Source organism: Stegodyphus dumicola, chromosome 7, assembly GCF_044657685.1.
Source record: "Stegodyphus dumicola isolate Sdum_Otavi_A_Nest chromosome 7, ASM4465768v1".
Lineage (NCBI taxonomy): Eukaryota > Metazoa > Arthropoda > Arachnida > Araneae > Eresidae > Stegodyphus > Stegodyphus dumicola.
The window spans coordinates 185,338,306-185,361,775 of NC_140774.1; the positions used below are offsets into that span (position 1 = coordinate 185,338,306).

At 30.0% G+C, this 23,470-nt stretch overlaps 1 protein-coding gene across 2 annotated transcripts in view; it reads right to left on the minus strand.

The window, feature by feature from the left end:
• L2HGDH (L-2-hydroxyglutarate dehydrogenase) overlaps positions 1 to 16,813 on the minus strand; it is a 32,433-nt gene extending 15,620 nt beyond the window's left edge. For both annotated transcript variants that reach the window (XM_085821150.1, XM_035367199.2), the window contains exons 1-5: positions 16,503 to 16,813; positions 9,217 to 9,368; positions 7,392 to 7,523; positions 1,355 to 1,543; positions 1,065 to 1,226 (exon numbers count right to left, since the gene is read on the minus strand). In XM_085821150.1, the coding sequence (XP_085677276.1) occupies positions 1,065 to 1,226; positions 1,355 to 1,543; positions 7,392 to 7,523; positions 9,217 to 9,368; positions 16,503 to 16,629 (762 nt within the window). In that variant the 5' untranslated portion in view covers positions 16,630 to 16,813. The remainder of the gene's footprint in view (positions 1 to 1,064; positions 1,227 to 1,354; positions 1,544 to 7,391; positions 7,524 to 9,216; positions 9,369 to 16,502) is intronic.
• Between the last annotated feature and the right edge of the window lie 6,657 nt (positions 16,814 to 23,470).

Here is a 23,470-nt window from a genome sequence, read left to right on the forward strand (position 1 = left end):
GTTATGATTCCTTAAAAGAACAATTAAAAGAACAAAAATGTACTAAAATGCATCGACTTTGAAGTTAGAAATCAGCTCTTGACTGTAGTATACATGCACATATTTAGGTGAGTTGCCACATACATACATGTAGGCAACATCAAGAGTTTCCCGTTTTAGTGACATGGTGCGATGCTTTGTGAGTTCTTTCCTGGAGGGTGACAATAATCAGAAAGAACAGCTTAGCTTTTCCAATTTTTGCATCACCTATTCATCACCATAACTGGCCTGAAAAACTGATAATTTTGACATCTCTTGTCATACCCTGTTACAAAAAGCATTTAATTTATATTCTGAATTTCATCAGAATATTGCTTGCAACAAAGAATAATTTAAAAACAATGCACATGCATAACAATATTATTGGTGTGCATTTTACATAATTCTAATAAATCAAACATGTCACTATTATATATCATACAGTTCTGCTAGAGAAGTGACATGTAATGATAGTTCAACTGAGTCTAGTTTGCCATTTTAAAAACACTTTCTCTTTCCTTCCTTTATTTTCATATCTATACAACAGAAAATTTCACAGCTCTGATGACCATACCTATACCATTTAGATATAATTTTTTTAAAAAAAAACTAAATAAAAACATTGCTATCAGTGAGAAAATATTCATAAATAGTTATAAATTTTGTTTAGATGAAATAATTTAGTTTATAATTTTGCTTTTCTTCACATAATGCAAACAAATATTAAATATAAAATTATATATATATACAGAATTTTGCATTTCCACCATCATCCAAACAAGCTCCTTTTTTAATGCTACAGAACATAAACAAACTTAGTTATGTTTTTATTTTAAAATAATAATGATAGAATTTTTAAAAAAAACTAAAACACACATTAGAAGGTTACAAAAACTTAGTTCAACAAACATGATAAATAAATTATTTAATGGATCTCATTTGTGTTTATGCATACCAAAGTATTATATATAATATAGCTAATCTTATGCTGTCATTTGGTATAAAAATTGTCAAAGCATTGATAACAAATTAAAATATAAACTTACAGGGTATATATTAGTTTTCACAAGATTAGATTTTTCTGGTTTTAGAACAAGATACTCTCCCCTGAAAGGGATTATTCTGGGCTCTGGACTACACCCTGTCATAATGGCTAAATTGTCCGAGTGCAAGCCAGCGCAGGTTACAACATGCTTACATAGCAATTCCTAAAATGAAAAATAATAAAAAGTTAAGCCTAATATTTTAAAAAGAGTATAAAAAATCTAGAATTAAAAGAATGTATCAAATAATAATGACTTCAAGAATTATATAAATAAAGCCTTAAATAAATTACTTTAGTTTTGCTTTGCACTAAAACAAAAGGTTCAGGTGTCTTTGTAGTTGGAGAAACAACATGAAGACCCTTGACACAAAAATTTAAATAAATATCAGCTCCTCGAACTTTGCATTCTTCAGCAAATGACTTGTTTACTTCTGCCCAATCAACAATACCAGTATTAGGAGACCATATTGCCTTTAAACCCTGTTAATATTATAGAAAATTTACAAGTAAGTTATTGAAACTACACAGAAAGTCAGAACACTGAATAATATATTCAATACACTAAAAATTATTATGAAGCCTAATATGTAATAATTAAATAAATAAATTTTTTATTTATTTTGTTTATTTCAGACAAAGATAATGTTTATAACATTTTTAAATCCTTCAGTTACGTAATTGGTTACATAAATATAAACTTAAAGAATAATTAATAAACATTACCATAATAAGCATAAGTGCAAGAGAAAAAGTACATAGAATTAACATTTATTTGCACATTTCAGATAATCAAATTAGATTACATATATATGATATCTTTAAATGTTATGAGGATTAGTCAAAAAGGTATTTGCACTGCTTAAGAAAACAAAACAGGATAGAAATTTTATAATAACTTTAATTGTATCTTAAAGTTCCATTCCAACTCTACTTTTCAACATAATTACCTCTGTTGTGTGGTACAAGTTTTTCGATGCCTTCTGCAAAGAAATCCTGTCCAATGCCTGATAACCATTCTTGGGTTGCAGCTTTCACCTTGTCATCTAAGTGGTATCATTGCTTTGAAAGTTCTGCTTTCATGGGACAAAAACACGCAAATCACATGGCACAAGGTCTGGGCTATAAGGAGGGTGATCCCACGCTTCCCACCTAAACGTTTTCAGAAGGTTACACGTTTGTTTTCCTGCATGCGGTTTTGCATTGTCATGCAGTAGCACAATGCCTTTCGACAATTTACTTGGCCATCTAACTGATCGTCACAATCATTTTAGTGTTTCACAATAAGAAGAAGCATTAATTGTGGCACCCTTGGGCATAAAGTCTGTATGCATCCAACCTTCTCTGTTGAAAAACAGCATCAGCATCACTTTTCCCACAAAGCCAGCCAGATGGTATAGTGGTTAGGGGAAGACAGTGATACTGAAGGGCCCAGGTCAGGGCCATTCCTAGGCCATTGGCTACCCATGTACTTTTCTAAGATTGCTGCCCCCAAATTAAAAAAACATAAAATGCTCAATGATTAAAAAAATATTTATTTCATACTTATTAAGCACTTACAGATAACAAATTGCATAGAAAGTACTTACATATGACAAGTACTTACAATGAATTTAAAATATTTAGACATGGTATCATGATAGTCTGGCTGCCCCTGATTTTCGCCGCTCACGTACTTTTACATGCTGAATACCTGCTAGGAATGTCTCTGGCCCCAGTTCAAATCCCGGAGAAGGCATGGATGTAATTTGTCTGTCCCCTCACAGGAAGTAGCAATAACTGCCTATTAGATGCTTCCATAATAAAATAGTCACCACTATTAAAAATAATCAACGCAAAACAAAAAAAAAAAAAAAAAAAACTTTCCCACAGATGGAATAGTTCAACACTTTTTTGAGTCGGGGGAAGTGGAATGTTTCAACTTGAGGGAGCTGCATTTCGTTTCAGGTGAGAATTGGTGAATCCAAGACTCATCTCCGGTCACAATTTTGTCCAAAATCTCATTTCCTTTCTTTTGATAACACTGCAGAAATTTCACTTTCAAAATGCTTCCCTTTATGTTCCTCCGTCAGTAGATAAGGCACCCATCGAGCACAAACTTTATGAAATTAAAGCTGATCAGAAATAATGTTATACCCACTTACATGATAAATATCTAGTTCTTTAGAGATTTTGTCCATTGTTATGCATCTGTTTGCAAGAATGCATTCATTCACGTGAGCAGCAATTTCAGAATTTGTGGCAGTTTATGGTCTTCCCTCGCGCTCAGCTTTGTTAATATCTGTACGTCCGTTCTCAAACATGTTGCACCACTTAATGATAGCTTGACGAGACATTACATTTTCACCATAAACCAAGTTCCACGTTCCTCTTTTGCTATGATTATCAAGCAAAATGCATGATTTGTTCCGGCTGTCATCAAGTGACTGCACAAAGGGTGCAGAAGGTAGACTGAGTCAGGACAGTAGGTCCAAGAGGGCAGGAGCTGATGGTGAAAGGGGTGTGACAGCTTGTCACATGAGCTGTAAGCAGACATGGCATTAGTTGCGGGATTCCCAGGGAAATTCTGCAAAGTTCAACAGGAAAGTTAACAAGACAAAATGATAGAGAGTCCGTAGGTCACGTGGGTGGTTACCCACCCAAGTGAATGCTCAGACGCATTCACCATAAATTTCATGCAACTGCCAATAAATATCAGAGCAGTTATACCTTTTTGACCAGAAAAAAATAAATCACTGAACGCATTTCCAATTTGGATGCCACTTGCAGAGATAGAGATGCTTACTGATTATCAAACAAACTAAAATTGCTTCATGAAAGCCACTACATAACATGATACAGCTAAGTGTCTGAAGTATTACCAGACAGTTTCATCAAAACAGCCTTTGACAGAAAATTTTTACAAAGGGGTTCAACTAACGTTCTGACATACATAGTATCATATTAATTTCTAATCGTGCATGTTATTCTAGCCCAGTAAATCTTTATAATAGATTTTATACTACATATTCTTAAAATAAAAAAATCATAAAATTATATAAAAATATTTAGCTTTATGCTACAACTAGCTTTTACCAGTAGCTTCCCTCGCATTGATGTCGTTAAATAAGTTTCAAACCCGCGTGAATTTTAAAAATACACTCCGTAAAAAATTTCAGTAAATACTGCCCTTCTTCAATACCCATAGGCTGCGGATATTTTGTATCGCCACGAAATCTAGTAAAACTGCTACACATATTTCTCAATGACTGAAAAGCGTTTGTGAAAGAAGAGCCAAAAGCTAGAAATCCTGAAGGATTTTAAATAATAAATTAAATTAAACAAATAAAAATTAATGAATGCTTTAATAAACAATTAATAAATGTTATGTTTCATGCCTTAATTACTTAACCAATCATTATGAAATTTTCAAGAAATATTTTTGATATATTAGAAAAGGCTATAAGCTATAAAATGTTCGTGTGGCTTAAGCCACGCACCTCGTGCACAGACAAACTTTATTGGTTCAATCCCAACAAGCCAAAGTAAGCAGTATAAAAATTGTAAAATTATTGCAACAAAAACATAAACTAATTAAACAAATACTATTACTTTAAGCAGACTCAGTCAAAAAAATTCGGCGATTCCGGATTATCGATTTTTCCGGATTATAGATCATCACTTTAAATCTGGTAAGATGGCATGCAGAAATTATAAAATAAAAAATATGAAACCGTAATTTATGAAATAAAGAACAATTATGATCTAAAGGGTATCAAAATTTACAAAAAAAAAAAAAGCTTAATATTTATTTGTTTACTTTATTAAACATTTCTTTCAATGTAAGTTGTTTAAGTTGCTTCGTTTTATGTGATAATACTTTCTCTTTAATTCTATAAACAGACATAATTTCTTGTTCAGTTACAAAGTTCCACTGTTCAAGTTCTATAATTGCTGTGTCAAGAATACCGACTAATTTGTCAATTGAAATTTTTTCGTTTTCAATAACCTCTGCGTCACTTTCTTTACTATCGGAAACGAATTATAATGACGGGGAATTTGTTTTAAATCATATCAAAGACGGAGTACATCATAATGAAATACTACATTTAGTAAGAAATTAAAAGCCAAATAAAATAAAAACATCTGCCCTGAAGATAAGGATAGTGCTGACAGATCAAGTTCCAATTCATTGCGTGCCACTGCATTCCCCCCCCCCTGCCGCCGCCGCAGAGCAGTGTGAAATTGATAAACAGATTTCGGAATGGTTAGAGAAACAAAGGATATGCCTTTATCCATTTTTTGCAGCAATTCCACTTTTTGTTTAATATACTTCGAAACACATTTTCGCTTTGTAGATGCTTTACATATTAGTAAATATATATCGGAAATTCTATTTGACATAATTGAAAGTTCAAGCTTACCTTTATAAAATTGCTCTAACAGTGTGCAAAAAATAATAAGCCGGATCCAATTCGAAGATTAAGGAACAATGCAATCTGCAACATTAACTGAATTAAATAATTTTAGCTTAGCTTATACCGTCTGTTATACATTAAACGCGCATGCGTAAACGTATTATGCGCATGCGCATAGGCATATTCGCAACCATAAAGGTCAACTCGACGCATGCGCAGAAAGTTTGTAGCTTTGAGGTCCAGATTATAGATCATTCCGGATTATGGGTGTCCGAATTAACGACTTTTGACTGTATTTTGATAAATATTCATTAAGTGAAATTTAAAATATTCTGTTAAAAATTTGATGTTGGCAACTGCTTTAAAATCAAGCATTGAGCCTTACATGCAATTTGAATTTCAGACCACTGGCTGTAAGATATTAAATTTCAGTTATTGGAAAATTTAAGATAAATCTCAATTTGCAAAACATGAGATAAACCACACATTAAAAAATACTGAGATTGACTACATATAAAATTTATAAGTTTAATGCAAATAACATACACTTTACTCTATATTTTTGTAAATGAATTTTATCTAATGTTAATCTGATAAATGACTAATAGGACTGGGTTTATTACATTATAGAAAGCAGACAATAACTAATTCCTTTAGAAGAAGATGCCTTCCACAAAAACTTTCTGAGAAAAATGGCTAATATTGTTGTTGATGAGGAAAACTACAAAAATTCTCATACAGCTAATCTATTCACTTAAAATTAAGACACCAATGTTCAGAAGTTTTATCTGCTTGCTACTTCCGGGACCCAACCACTAATTACGAAACATAACTTGAGTATGATGGCTTAATATGAACATACTTTAATGTATATACACCATTGTATATTCTATAACAAAGTAAGAAATTTTGATACATTAAAAAAGAGATTTGAGTATGACGAATTTAATTTAATGAAACTCCTTCATTTATTTAATGAATTTTATTTTTTTTTTAATTTTTATAACCTGCTTACATAAGTAACTTCACTTTCTTTTTAAATTTTTTTTTAAAGCTTTCAGATTTTACATTACACCCAGCAGTTAGATCATAATTCAATTCAACAGCAATATTGCATGATAATTTTAAAATGAGCATATCTTTAGAATTTCCAGCACACAGTCTTACTCATTGGAGATAAAAATGTTTTTTCCATATAGTGTTGCCATTGCTCGCTTTGAAATCGTTGAGTTTGTTAACCAAAAACTTGTTAAAATGTTACAAAATATGAAATCGATAATTAAACAATTAATTAAATAAAATAAAAAAATTCGAACTTCCAGATGCCTATATTCTGTGGAGGATTACGTTATTCAAAATTTGATGGCTCTAGGTACCGTTGTTTTATCACAATGTGAGAAACATACATACATTTGAGCAAATTCTTCATTATTTAATTTCTTTCACAGGGTGATAATATTTGGTGGCAACAATATGAAAAGTGAAATGGATATTTAAAGTTTTACATTTAATGCAAAATGCCAAAATAAAATTAATAGCCCTTCTGAGCTAATGCCCTTTGGGCTAAAAGTGGGGTACTATTTTGTTATCGGGACCAGAATCAGAAATGTATGAATGCATACAAGTGTGTATGTATGGGTATATGTAACACATACATACATTCGTACTTACATATATACATGCATACATGTATACATATATACATTTTTTTATCCAGTCCTGACAATAGAACAGCGCCAAAAATGTTTGCTTAGAAATAAAGAAATATATAAAGTTGGAAGAATGTCAACAAAATGTAAATGATATGTTATGATGATAATTCTAACACAAAGCCAATTCTGTAAACACAAAGCCAGATAAAAGGTTTGCATACTCAACATTTTAATGTATTCTTATTTGAAAACATAGGATAAATTAATTATTCTCAAACTTACATGAATGTTTGGTTCAAGTCTCTTAATTTCATCTTGATCAATGAGAGAGATATCTTTTACTTTATTTTCAGTTGCTCGTTTAAATAGTGCTTCAAGTCGGGAAATTTCTCTTTGATTAACAGCAACTATAAGCTGCAATAATAAAAGCATACTAAATAAAAAAATTGCAATTAAAGTCTAACATCTTAAAGAATTTACCATAAAGTTTTGAAAAATTAAAAAGCATAAAAATTACAGAGCTTTAAAAAACTGCAATTGAATCTTCATTATGCTTATTCCAGTTGAATGCATGAAACAATTTTAAGCTAAACATTAGAAACAATAATTAATATTATAATAGCTGTTTAGCTTAAAACATTAAAAACAATTTTAAGCTAAACAGCTATTATAATTAGCTCACTAGATTAAGAATTAATCTACTAGGAATTCAATGCACTGAATATGAAATGATATTGTTAAATAAATCAAATCGTTAAAAACAGCAATGCTAAATTTAAGGGGGGAAACATATTATTTCACTAAAAATCAGTGCCACATAAGAAACATGCATTTAATTCATAAAAAAGACCTAATTATTTAATATGTAGTTGTGCATGTTTTTCAGTGGATTGCTTGCACATAGGACTTACAATAAACATTCTTTTCAAGTGGCAATATTTTCCATTTTGCCAGGATACCAAATCTGCAGACTGAGAATAATAAACACCTCTAAGGATAAAAAAAAATCTGAAATGTTTCTTTTATTTAAGCCTTTAAAAAAATTATTGGCTTTTTGTGTCAAGACATATTATTCTTTAAACTTTTTCATGATAGAAGAGCAGTTAGCATTACATTAAACAAATACTCAATCATTCTTGATGATATAAGTTAAAATTACAAGTTGTAAAGAAATAAAGACAAGAATGATAATTTGAAACTGAGACATATATTCCTTATATTTTATTCTAATTTTTGACTTGCATATCAAATACTAATATGATCTAAGCCAAAACTAATACACCAGCCAGGAATAAAAACAAAAGCTAACTTATGCCTCAATTTGCTGTCTACAAGACTAATTTGAAAACAATCCTTCAGTGCTGCCAGATGTTGCTTCAGTTATTCAATAAAATTTCTCTCTTATAATACACTGTTTTGATAAGAATATGGATTTGTATCATTCCAGTGTAATCACTTTTTGTATGGCTTTTTCATCGAGCAGCACAGTGTGGAACTGAATAGCTGGATTGTAGTAATCAATATATACACTTAAGTAACAAAATTGGTATCTGTGTACCATTTTTGTAAAAATACTATAGCTTTCTACACTTTCACTAGCTAACAAACAATGAAAACTTTGTTAGGCTTGAACATGCAAAACTTTCATTATGATAATCATTAACAGTATGCCACAATTAATTATACACCAAATGAATGAAGAAATAATTATACATTTTTAATTTATTAATACCATCGTTCAAGATTCTTAGAATAAACATTAAATGCTACTTATAATCTGTAAGAAATGCTTCCTTATAATATGCATTATTAAATCACATATTGTTATCCACTTGCATATTTATTCACATTTTGTTTGATACACAATATTTAATGTTGTTCTGAACAAACTGTCTACAATAATACATTTAAACACAGATATAAAACTATATGATTAAACAGAAGATGAAGCTAGAAAGAAATATTCTCATATTTCTTCACAGAAAAGCTAAGCATCTATTAACACGAACCTTTAATAAATTATCACTTAGATATTTCTTCTTGTATCAAAAATTATAATTTTATTAAAAAAAAACATGAGTTTGCTAACCTATTACATGCATCTTACTTTTCCACATTTTTTGTAAGAAATATTGTGTTCAGAACAATATTTATATGCAAGTTCTAGGCCTTCTACACAAAGCTTTGCTTTCAAAGATCCAGGTGTATAGTAGATGCCAGAATGCATAACACCACTATTGTGACCACTTTGGTGTGCAGCTGAAATAAAATAATGAACATAAGAAGAGGACTAATAAGAAAGAATTAAAAATTAATAAGAATGTTATAAGAACTGATAAGAAAACTAAATTCAAAATAAATAATCATGGTCTATGTTTTAACATCATTCTTTTGCAGGTATACTTTTGGCTTTTATGCATCAACATAAATACAGTCATTCAAAATTATTTATTAAAATTTCATCAGCTTTCACTATTTAATAAATATATTCCCTTTGAAAACAGCAGAAGCCTTACTTCCAGGTAGAGTGGAACTGCTTAAAGAGCTACTGGTCAACTAATGAATTGCTTTTAAGTCAATTGTAAGCCAAACAACACTTATTTCACAAAGGGCAGTCTTTCTTTTTTCACAAAGGGCAGACTTATGAAAGACTTGGTATGTGAATGACCACGGAAATTTCTTGAATTTTGGATATTCAGGTGGAAAATGAATACAAAGCTAATAAAATTTTTTGGCAAGATGTTTTTGCTCTTGAAGAAGAGGAACATATGTCTGATAGATTTCAAAATCAAGAGTTTTATTCAAAACCTACAAAGATAATTGTTTATTCCAAAAAGTATGAAACCCTTTATAAAAGTATGAAGTACCAAAAAATATGAAATTCTGGCCTTTATTTATTACCTTTTATTCTTTTATTTAGTGCATCCATAATAAAAATCAACTTACCAATAACACTGGTGCCATTTAGCAGTACCTTTGTAATTTAACATACACAATACAAGAGTTCACTTTATTCATGAAAAAATTTCCTAGAATGGCCTTCTGAATATCCGAATGCAAAATAACGATAAAAAGCAGGTGTCAAATTATTGGGATGTAGTGAATATCATAATGCCAATCAGGAATCATATTACCTTGAAAAATGGTACCACAATGAAAATGATGCCCTAAATAACTCATCAGCAAATCTTAGGTACAGCAAGTGGCACCTGCAGCCACCAAATTTTGAACATACATACTCCTGCATCCAAACACGTGTACCTTGAAGCTCGATTTTTGAATTTATTCTTTATTTATGTTTTATTTAATTTAGAAAATTTCGTTTAAAAAATATTCATGAAATAGATGCATATGTCATTTCTGCATGCACATTGCTACAGCAACGTATGCTACCACAGCCAGGGCAAGGGTGAGGCGAAAAATTAAGAGGAATCAAATTAGTTGTGAAAAATTAGAAATTCATTTTAAAACAGGAGATATGACTGCTAACTTTAAACTTTGAAACATATCAAAAAGATATATTTTTAACCCACGAGCGCGCACGCTGGGTCCAATGGACATGCCCAATTAAAGAAACCTTTCTGAAAACGGCGCTACTTTCCCCAAGTGGTTGTAATTCAGTGTAGTCTCCTCCAAGGCCATCCTCTTTATGTTTCCAAAGTTTTTTGCTGGAAATTTTATTCGAAATTTGGTTTTAATCGGATCGGGTCTTTCAGACCCAGCGCGCCTATTCGCATTGCTGTAAGGTAGTTCATTTGTGGTAGCACAGAAAACTGCAAACATGTCGCATAATTTATAAGGAAGAAATGTTACTTTTGCAAAAATTATTTCATGTATCAACTGTTGAAGACTCCATTGAAGAAACTGATACAACTACTGCTCATAATACTATTACTAAATTGTCTGGAAACAACGGTAAGGCAAAATATGTGTAGACTCCAAATTAATCGTGGTAACTTTTACTAAGTGAACAAATATTGCTGAAAGTCGTCAGTTATACAAATATTTATATTGCAATTATTTCTGACAGCTTTCAAAGAGAGAGAGAGAGATGCTCATAATACAACTCTAACTGAAATTCGCACTTTTAAGAAGTCTTTTATATTTTTGTGACATAAGTCATCTCATGGAAATGTGCTGGATCTGCTGGCAATAGATGGAAGCGGCTTGGAAATTTTCCTTAAAACTATGTCCTACAAATGTTTTGTTTCTTTATAAAGATGTTTGCGTTTTGATAACATAGGAACTCGCGTTGTCAAGAACAAATCAGATAAACTTGCACCTATAAGAGAGTTTTTTGAAGATTTTGTGAATAACTGCCAGAAATATTACACTATCGGTGAGTTCATAACGATAAATAAAAAACTTTAAGCCTTCCGAGGAAGATGTTCTTTCAAGCAGTATATTCCTGATAAACCTGAATAATAATTCCTGAATAACCTGAATAATAATATAATGAATTCTTAATAAATTCTATATTAATATAATACGTTTTTCTATTCCTTAAAAAAAATTATTTCATAAAGAATATTATAAAATTGAAATTAAAATTTTAATTTTTATAGTTTGCATATTTTTTAAGTTTGATCACAAAATTTTTGGCATAAATGTAACACTTTTACCTGAAGAGCAATGGTTTTCTCTTCAAAAAACAGAAGCCGGGTCCAGGGCGTGCACTTGTGCAACTCAAAAGAGCGTGCGCGTTCCCGTGTTAAAACATATTTAAAGTAACAAACTTTACCAGCACTTTTATAAGAATTTTAAAGCACTGCATTCCTCCATTATATTAGCTGCCTATCTAATTTCCATTACTCTTTTTTTTTAATTTATTTATTTTTTGTAGTCATTTTTTCAATCAGAACAGTGCCTCTCAATTCACATTTTGACATAGTTTAATGTCAACATAATAAACAGCAAAATTATTTAAATTCAAATTGATTGACAGATTTTATTACTTTACTGTGTTTTTTCTATCGTATTTTACCATTAATTTTTAGACAGAAATGTTCCTAAAAATTGAAAAGAAATTATTAATGCTTCCATCTTTTTCTGTGTCATAATAGCTGACTACCTAATTTCTATGAGCACCCCCTTTTTTAGGCAGGATAGTCATCTTTTCGATCAGAATGGTGCCTCTAGATTCACATTTTGACATAGTTTAGTGTTAACATAATAAACAGCAAAATTATTTAAATATGAATTGATTGACAGATCTTTTCTTACTTTACTGTATTTTTCTATCATATGGTTTCCATTAATTCTTAGAAAGAAATTTAAAAGGATTTTGTATTATAAATATCTGAATTAAAAGGAGAATTAGTGGGATTAATTTGCTTCCCAAACATGCTGCAGCATTACAGTACTGTATATATAATTTTCTAAAGTTAAAATTTTTTTAATTGTAATTTATCATAATGAAGTTGGTTTACAGTAATAAGCTACACAGATTAAATGTTCCCATGTTGCTGAATCAGTAATTCTCTACTGTCTCCCTCTAACCTCAACTGTAGATTTTACCACTCTTATCTCACCATAAGGACAAAACACATTTATCTAAGTCCACAAACTGAGTATTGGCTCTATATCTGTTTCAGCAAGCCTAACACTCAAAAGCTAATTGTAATAGCATCCAGAGATTCAACTAGGATTTCTAATAAAAATAATAATAATAAAGGTTTTATAAAATAAGCTTTCATTTAAAACTTATAAAATCATTAATAAACTAAAAGAACAAAAATAATTTTTCTTATAATTTAATGAGAATAAAAGATTAAATAATTATCTTTATAAAATTCATATATGATTTTATCATAAATAATAATAGCGTTGGCACCCGTGATAAATTTATAAAGATAATGGTTTACACTTTTGACAATAAAATTCAATTTGATTTCATTATTTAGGCACTCATTTATCATTCATGATATAAAATTGTAGAACTTTACAAAGAGAGTTATTTAGTCTCTCTCTCACTCTCTCTTTTTTAAATTCTAATGGCATGTTACAAGACAAATGAGCATCAGATAAAATACATCAAATAAAAAAGATAAATTATTTTTCTCCTTTTAGTTTATTAATGATTTTAAGAGTTTTAAATAAATGTAACATAAATATAGGCCATGTGTAGCATAAATTCGAGCTAATTACAACCTTAAAAGATTTTCCATAATGGCATCCTTTTCCTTAGCCAGCTAGCTTTAATAGGCTTTGCCATATTGAATTAAACAAATAATAAATCGGTTGATCTTTACAATATGGTAACTGATACAATATGGTAACTGATAGATTTTGGAGGCGATAAAGGTTACTACCTGGGACTTTGGTTATAATGTGAGCAGTACTCAGTTCCGATTACGCATTATTTTGTGTGGGGGAAATGAGAGATCATGGGATATGTCATGTGATATTAATGGACGAATTACTGTTCTTTAATCGGGAAAAAATCTGGCAATTTTGTATTTGGCTTTATTCTGTGTTGTGTGAAATAGTGTTTGTGAATTTTTGGATCCCATAGCCGTAACTAAAGTGAATTCGAAATGGGTATTTAGTGGTATTGAAAAGGATAGTAATAAATGTTTTTTAAGGTTGTGCGAGAGAGAAATAAAGATGTTTTATTATGTTATTTATTTTACCTGGTATCTTGCTTTGAAAGATAAATATGATTTTAAAGATTCTGAAACAGAAGGAAGAAAAGTGTATCCGCCACGTAATCAAGATTCTGAAGAAGATTAGGTAAGTTAGTATTTTTAATTATTTGAGGATATTATTTTTATGCATTGTTGTAAATGTAAGGTGGAAAGGAATTTGGTATTATTGGGAAAATTGTTATTAACAATGATTTAGTTTAAAGTAATTAGGATTGTAAGGTAATTTTTATTAATTTAATGTATGTGCTCATTTATATTTTAAGTAGTGTTTTTGAATTTAATTATATTTTAATGAAATGATAGTTATTTTGTGAATTTTATGTTTGTAGGAATTTGCTATATGTTTAAGTTGAAATAAACGTGCATGGAAATAATTTAAATATTTGATATTAAGTATTTGTAATGCTTGCGGTATGAATTCGTTGGTGACATGTATAATGTAATAGATGATTTAGAGGTAAAAGTTTTTGGATGTTCTATTTATTTTATATGTGAAAATGTTGATATTTGTAAAGGGTAAATACTTTTTCGCGATCATGTAATTTCATATATGTTCTTTTTACCGGGTTTAAAGATTGAGAAAATTGTCATGTATTTTCGTGAAATTTATTAATTTATGAGAAAAAAGCAGTGTACATGGATATAGTGAAGAGTGTGCGCAATGCCATTTTTGTGCAATTCTGGGATGTTTTTTTAAGTAAAAATAAGTCGACGTGTGCATGGTTTAGTGATATTGTAATGAAATGATAGTTATTTTGTGAATTTTATGCTTGTAGGAATTTGGTATACGTTTAAGTTGAAATAAACGTGCATGGAAATAATTTAAATATTTGATATTAAGTATTTGTAATGCTTGCGGTATAAATTCGTTGGTGACGTGTATAATGTAATAGATGATTTAGAGGTAAAAGTTTTTGGATATTCTATTTATTTTATATGTGGAAATGTTGATATTTGTAAAGGGTAAATACTTTTTCTCGATCATGTAATTTCATATATGTTCTTTTTACCGGGTTTAAAGATTGAGAAAATTGTCATGTATTTTCGTGAAATTTTTTTAATTTATGAGAAAAAAGCAGTGTACATGGATATAGTGCAGAGTGTGCGCAATGCCATTTTTGTGCAATTCTGGGATGTTTTTTTAAGTAAAAATAAGTCGGCGTGTACATGGTTTATGTGTATGTGTTATTTTGAAAAATGCGTAAGGAGGATGGTATTGTGCAGTTTTTCCTAATTTTGCAGTGAATATTTGTCATGATTAAGCAGTTTTGTTTGATAAAATTTCTAGCATAAGTGTAATTCGGCTAGTAGATTGTTGGAAGAAGTGTTCAGGAGATAAAAAGAAAAGAAACATGTCTTTACTTCGTGAAGACAAAATGGCGGCGGGGAAAAAAAAATAGAGGGTTGCTGTAGGAGAGTTGGTCGCGAAATTTTCACCAAAAAATCGCCAAGTTACCATAATGTAAAGATCAACCAAGAAATCTTAATAGAAGGATAATAATTTTGTTTACAGCTGATAAGAGAAAATATTCTTAAGAAATGTGAAAATTTCACTGGAGAACTTAGAAACGAGAAAGGAAGGTTAATTAATCAAGTAATCAAAAATCAATTAATAAGAAAATTAATTTTCAGAAAGTACTTTTTCATTGTAGAAGTAAAAGGAGGGATAGTTTTTTAATCTCACAAACAAAATGGAGGTACAAAATATTAAATGAGATGTCTTTCGATTTTCCTTTTCTAATCAATGAAAAACTAATATAATTAGATTTAGGTAATTCAGAAATCAAACAACAAAAACCAGCGCCACATTTACAAAATTTTCACAGGACTAGTTTCGATGGTTTTACCGAACCACCATCTTCAGCTGCAAAACCGCAAATTTGCGGTTCTGAATTAGTATTTATTCGGCGTGTTATTGTGTCTTAATTAGATTTAGGTAATTTAGAAGGAGCTGCTTATAACTTAACAACACTGAAATATTCAAATGATATAAAGGCATTCAAATTTTCACCAGAAATGTCTAATATCAGTAACCAATTGTTTCTGAACACTATGCTGGTTCAATCTTTCAAAAGTAATTCACAAATCCTGTTTAGAATCTCTATCAGTTTAGAATCTCTATCAGAATTTGGAATTTATGTTGAAATTTTTGTTAGTATTGCCAAGTTACTAGCGCTGAGAGAAGCTTGAAAAAACTTAAGAACATAAAAATTACGCAAGGTCTTTACTTGGTCACTAAAACCTTCTGTCTCTAAAACATAAATTAAGTAATTAAATAATTTTAAAAAAATGACTTTGCTTCATTAAAGGCAAGGAAAATATAAAGTATAAAAAATGAAACTTAATACAGTATTTTTTTATATTAATTGCATAACTATTTGTAACATTTAGGTATTATTTGCCAATTATAGAAAAGGCACTTTTTTAATACTTTTCATTTAAAAATTCTAAATCATTACTTGTATCACTTTCCTGAATATAAAAGATTAAAATATTAAGATTTAAAATAATTACCTTTATGAAAATGCTAGTCCACAAATGTAGTTAATTTGACTCTATTTGGGGTGCATATTTACCTCTTTGCCTCAAGTGAAAATATCTAGTTGTAACTAAAGTTTTCCGCCAAAAAACATTCTTAATAAAGTTAGAAAAAACACATGAAAGCAATATCTTTATTGTGATGATGGAAAGCTGATCAGCATCTTAATATTAAAAATAAAATACATATAAAGAATTTATTATTTACCAAGAGATGCTTCCTTTTCAACAAGTGCCAATTTAAGCGATGGATTTCTTAATAAGAGTTCCCTGGCTGTAGCAGTTCCAATGATTCCACCTCCGACAACCACAACATCATATGCAAAACGCTGCATATTAATGGCAATTCAATGTTTTAAAAATTATTTTATTAGTATACAGAAAGACTTACTGAGCGCAAAAGAAACACATTTAACATATGTAATGTATACAAGTTCAATGGTTAATAAATTTGAAGCTTAGCATAAATAGTTAAAAATAACAAAATTCCCTCGCCGGCACGTTTTGTCAACAAACAGAAAACTGTTATAACTGTTGCCAATTTATTAATTACATTAAATGTTTATCTGAAGTGGTTTGTACATAGCATTACATAATTAGTAATTATTATATATTATTAATAATTTATTATTAGTAAATATTTTCCCATACGTAATTCATATAACAAGCTAGTCAAGCAGATTTACAAATGAGACTCCAAGAAATAAATAAACGAAATATGGCTTGAACAAATTCACTTAAAACTCGCTATCTCAGGTTTAGGCATTGACTTCGAATGTATTAAAATCGATTACACCAACTTACCTTTATGAAATAAATTCGAAAAGAATTTTCGCAATGAAAGGATAAAAGTGAAATTATGTTGTACTGATGGGCAGAGAAGATAAAATATGGTTGAAGGGAAAATATCTGCCAGTCCACTGAAGCATGCTAACTTACTTCAAGCGCTTCACAACAGAAAGATTATAACAGAATTTCCTTTTCGACATCTGGTTAAGATGGCATCGAAACTATAATCTTGTGAATATCAATAACATGTGATCTGTGAATATTAATAATAGGTCTAGGCCCTATACTTCAAATTATCCTATAAGTTCCCATTATCTTATTTATTTATTATAAAACTTAGAAAGTATTAAGAGTAGTCTCTTAATACTTACTTTCTAAGTTTTATAATTAATGAAAGAATGCTGTTCCCTGAATGATTATGATCTTACTCAGACTCTGAAAAGAATACGATATTAATGCTTGATCTTTGTCATTTCTTTCTGAAACTGTAGACCTTTTAACTTGCACTTCGCATCTCCGATGACTGAATGAACGTCATTCCTCTATCTTGAAATCTTCCAAGGCGCTGACGCAGTTTCAGATTGGCGATTTGCAATTGTAGCGAATGCTCACCGCCTAGTAGCAAAGAGACAAAAACAAAAATAGCGCTAAAAAAAAAAAGAAAAAAAAAAAAAAAAAAAACAGCGCAGTTGACAGTTGACTTACTATTGCTGAAAACGATCTGCGAACTGCTGTTGCAAATACCTACAGCCTGTTTCTTTATGACATAAATGTGATTTTTTTCGGAAATGGTGTTTAAGAAAAATATAATACTAATTGTTTTGCACTTTAGTGTACTTCCGTTTTTGTTAGCCAAAGAGAGGAATAGATTACAGTTCTTTGGATTGGAAAATTGGTTTCATGAATTATCTGGGCGTGTGTGCATTTCACTCCTGGTGAATATAATTTACTACCATTGAGGCTGTCTTAGGCCATGCGAGGCATGCTAGTAAACTTGAAATTGTGAAGAGGCACTTTCTCGTATGCCCTCATTGATACCTAAATTACTTTATTTATACAATGTAAATGCTTTGCAAACACGGTCTTCGTAAACTACATATATATGTGTGACAGGAACAATCATAATAAACTTCAGCTCATTAAACACTTTTTCTCCAAGTTTTATTTATGATCGAAAATGAATGAAAAAAAATTACAGCCTTGGCTTCATCAATGCAGAGAATGATTCAACAAGGAGTTTATGACTGTCACAGGATTCTCTTACAGAAGGAAATTAAAGTTAGGAAGCGATGAAAAACTGTTAAAATCAATTCAACGTACTATCAAATTTTACTTTTGAATACACGTAATTCAAACTTACATTCATTCATATAATTTTTTTTAAATTTGGTGTTCAACAGGAAATAAAAGTTCAAAATACGCCCGTTTCCTCCTTTTGTTTATCTCACATTTTCTTCGTGTTATTTTAACATTACAGTTTTTGATTTAGTATTTAGTAAACGTAATATTTACTGAAGAAATTCCATTTCTTTATCCTAAAGACTTTCAAAGAATGAAACTTCATCAAGACAAAGCAACAAGTAATACTTCAAAAGTGCCACTGCATTCCTTAAAAAATAATGAAGATTAATGCAGGTACTGCATATACATACTTTCAATTTCTTCCTGCAGTTCCTTGTCAAGGTATTCCTGCGAAGCACTGTATGTTATGTCTTCCCTAACCGGGGTTATTTGAGGTGCCTGTAACAGCGGGATATAATTCCTGCTGAAAACAGGCATATTAAAAGTATCAAAGTAAAGTAACATACTTTCAACGTAGTCTTGCGGTATCCTTTAAGTTTCACCTAAGCACTATTCGGCCTTTGGTATCTTGAAAAGACTTGTTTTCCTTTGGTCCAAAGCACAATTGTATCTAAAAGGACTATTGTGCCTTTGGTCTTTCTAAACACAAACTCATCACGATTGATAGACTTTGGAAAGTAATGGAAGAAGATGGAAATCAATTCCCCCAGAAATTTTACAAAAAGTTCTTCTGCCATGGAAATAACGATGCAGGCTTATAGCCCAGAAAAATGTTTTAAGAGCGAACGTTTAAAAAAGTACACTTTACATTTTAAACATTAATTAAGCAACCTCGAGATCATCCTAAAAATGTACCACCCTTTGTACTTGTATGACAGAAATAATTTTGCCTTCATTTTTTATTAAAATAATTAAAACCGTCCCAAGTCATCATTAAAATGCCTAATATTTATAATTTTCTAAAATCTTTTTCAACTTTTCTATAACGACACTTTTTTCGGGATTCCAGAATTTTAAACTAAGGAATATTTTAAAATTTTCTGTACTTCTGATATCTACTTCATTTTCCCGACCACATTCTGCTATTGTCACAATATGAATTGTAAAAAAAGAATTCAAAATAAATTTCGGCCGTTGAAAGCAATTTAAATGCTTCATACAGTGGCTCACATTTGTTTTCGGACACTTGAATTTTCTGTTTATTTGCAAGTATCAGTTAGTAAATATTAGCAAAATTACTTATATACAGCATATAATATTATTATAATTATTACGTGCTCCGCCCTAAGGCACGACACGGAAGGGATGTAAGCCTTCATGGAATAATTTCTAAGGCAAACTGACTCGTATTAACACGTTACACATGGGGAAACCCCGGGAATTGCCCATGCAGCCAATCCGTTCGAGGGATTTGAAACTCGGATCGAACTACCAGTGTTCAGGGCTGTGGCCGCTCGGCCGTAGGTGGGCCTCGCATATACAATTAATCATCTATTTTAAAACTTGCTTGTTTTGAAAAAAGTATTCAAAACATTTTTGGTAAAAAATAATAATTTATTCCAAAAGTTTTGCAAATGAACTCCCATAACTATATCAACGCTTTGAATGAACGGTGTATATTTAACAAAAACATGAAAATAATGGAATTTAAAATAGCTAAATATGAACTTTCAAATTTTAATATTTGTTACTGTAACTTGTAATGATAAAACAATTTATTAAATATTATTCTTATGCACAAGCTTAATAATATTTCAGATAATATTTTCGAGCTCTAGTGTAGAATTGGGTGCCCCTTCGATTAACGACAAATTTTGTTCAAAACCCCAAGTGTCCCATCACGTTGGAGATGAAACCCCATTTCTGGTTACCCTAATAGTTTTAACTTTGTTTTAGCTGCTTGATTTTTTTAAAGTGAAAATAAATCGATGTGTAAATAAAAATAATCGATGACCCAATTGTAAACTTTTACCTATTTTCGTTCAGTTTGCCAGTAACGAAATGTAATCATCATACAAATAAAAATAATTGCCAAACCCTTCTACTCTCCTGAAATTTCTTAAAACCAATTTAATCAGGATTCAGATACAGATTAATAGTGACCGTTACTATGTTCTAAACGAGATCCACAGTAATTCCATTTTTGATATTTTATTAGCTTCTATATAATTAAATCAATGCAATATTTCAAGAAAAATAACAGTAACATATGGAATGAGAGAATATTTAATAGTCACATTTATCATAATAAAAGTGCATTAAACTATATTTTAATCTTCGATTTGTACGTATCAAAATGCTGTTACATTCGTTATTCTGAGAACGTCGTGCATCGGTAAAGGCGAAAACACACACAAAATGCAAATACACTGCGGAAAAAAAAGGGAGGGGGGAGTTTTATATCTCCCTTTCTACTGGACCGATTGAAGAAATTCAAATTGTTTTTTTCATGTCTCGAAAGCGCGACTTAGGATATATATTAGATTTATATACAGCATTGTTCTGCTATAGGTATTTTCACTCAAAATTGGACTTTTTCTGAAATGACATGCCAATTTTTTTTTACATATTTCGATTCTAAGACTCAAATTATGCTTAAATATTAAATTTTGTAAAATTGGGTACGAAATTTAAGCATAAATTCACACATTTATCTTGGCGGGTTTTTATTTTTTTTCCCAGTTTGCGCCAAGAGTTTGCGCCAGTTTGCGCCACTTAGAGAACTTCTTAATATATAGCAACTATTTTCCTTTCCCTTTTTACATTGTGCATGAAGGGGAAAAAAGCCACATCGTTCATACTTTCAAATAATTTTAGCAAAGTGCTTAAATTAAATTTGATTTCATTACCGCTTTCAACAAATATGCCAAATTTCAAAACGCGCCAATATGTAAATTCACGTACTATATCTTCAGAAATTTTGAATAAAAAACTCTAATTTTTTGCAGGTGTGCCTAGAAGTACATCAACTTTAAGATGATGGCAAAAATTTCATAGATTATAATTCAAAAATTTTTTCGAAAAATTTTTAAGAATACAAATTTAAAAATAAATCATAAAAAATGAACGAATTTTATTTGTAATGAACCTAAATTTCGAAATGCGAAAGGAAAAATGAAATAAGTTTAATAAAAAGAGAAATTAATAAATATATACATTGAAGAGCTAAAATTTTGAAAGCTAATTTTTTATAAACCACTCATGCGATTTTTACAAAACTTGGCAATTTGGCATAATTTGAGTCGTAGAATCGGAATGTGGAAAGTCGCGCTTTTAAGACATGAAAAACACAAGCTGAACTTCGTCAATCGGCCCAGTAGAACGGAAAAAACAGGAACAGTCCATTTCCCCCCCCCCCTCTCGCGAATATACTTAAGAAAACCATTTAAATATTACATTTTTAGAATTCAACGCTTGTTGCCAACACTAATCAGACCATTCAAAATATAATGAGTATTCCATCTATTGCCAAACGATTGTTTGAATTTTGCCTAATCCCAACATTCTTAAGGTTTTTTCTTTTTTCTTTTTTTTTTTTTTTTTTAAATGGTACTAGTAATTCTTAAAGTATTGTATTATAAATTTATAGTTTAATTTTTAGCTATATGATTTAATTATTATGATGATTGATTCAGAATAAATTGTTGTAACAAAGTAGGTAAAGGTAAGAAAACTGCTGCAAAAAGCAGTCTTTTTTTATTTAAATATTTTATTATGCTTCAGTAACTGGCATTGCCTCCAAATATTTTGTATTATTATATAGAATTAGTTTGTTTGTGTAAAAACCTGAAGACAGTTTCATTTAGTTTTTTTAACGAATTGGAAATAGGTAGGAAATAGAAAATGGTACAAATATATGATTCCTTACACACTGCTTTAGAAAATACCATTACTTTAGTAGTAAGTTTTTATTTATTTATTTATTATTTAAGTCGTTATTCGCGTATACATGTGACCTTTCACTAGTACATATTTCCAATAAAATAATTTCAGCATTTGAAGATATAATGATACCTCTTGATCGCTTGCATTCGAATAAATTTAATAAGGCTTTTAATTAAATAATTATTTGTTTTGTAGAACGTGCAACCATTTTACTATTGAAGGAAATATTTATTTTAATTTTACAAAGCAAGACATTGAAGATTTTTTTAATTTTTATTTTTATTATTATTTTTTTTTTTTTTTTTTTTTTAGATTAGGATACTTGTGTGAATGAAAAAAACTTACTCAGTTCAAATTTTATTAATGACATGCTATCTAAATATTTATCTGTTTATTTTACACTCTGAGAAGTTCAAGCCATTGAAAATGCAGTTTCTAATGCAAATATTTCTCCTAATTTAGAAAATCGTGTTAAAATTAAAGAGAAAATACTGGGCTCTGTTATTTTGTGTACAATTAATTCATTAAGATATATGTAGACTGTGAAATTACAGAACAACTTTAAAATAAATATCATTAATTACATTTTAGTCTCTTTTAAAAGAGTTTGATATTTGAATCAATTAAAATTAATTCAGAAATAACTTATTTTGCCAAAAGAAGTTGGGAGTGAAACAACTTCATTTAGTGGAGGCAGAGAAATGAGTAACTATTAGCATATTTATACTTATCCGTATTTTACATTCGATTTTCTCATTTTTATGAAAATTTTTAAATCTTTTCAAGTACATTTTAATTTTTTAAACGTATTGATATGAATATTAGTTTTTATATCTTAGTAATTTAAGACAATTCTGAATCACAAAAGAAAAAATTGCTGGATTAATTTAGTTACAATATATTTCTTAGAGAGTGTAACATCTAGAACCTTTCTTGCGCATAGGTATAAAGGAGCATACCCACAAATCAATCTTACTATTGTCATATACACAACAAAGTATCGGGACACTAACTAAATAACAGCATTCTTCCAAAAGAAAAAAATCTGATGTGTACACCCCATGACTTCCTTGTACGGAATATTAAATTATACGCATTTTTTCTTGCATTTTATTTAAACTTATAAGATTGAATTAAACCTACTTCGCCGACAGAGCATAAACCACAATAGAATAAATGCATTCTTTAAAATTCACTTTG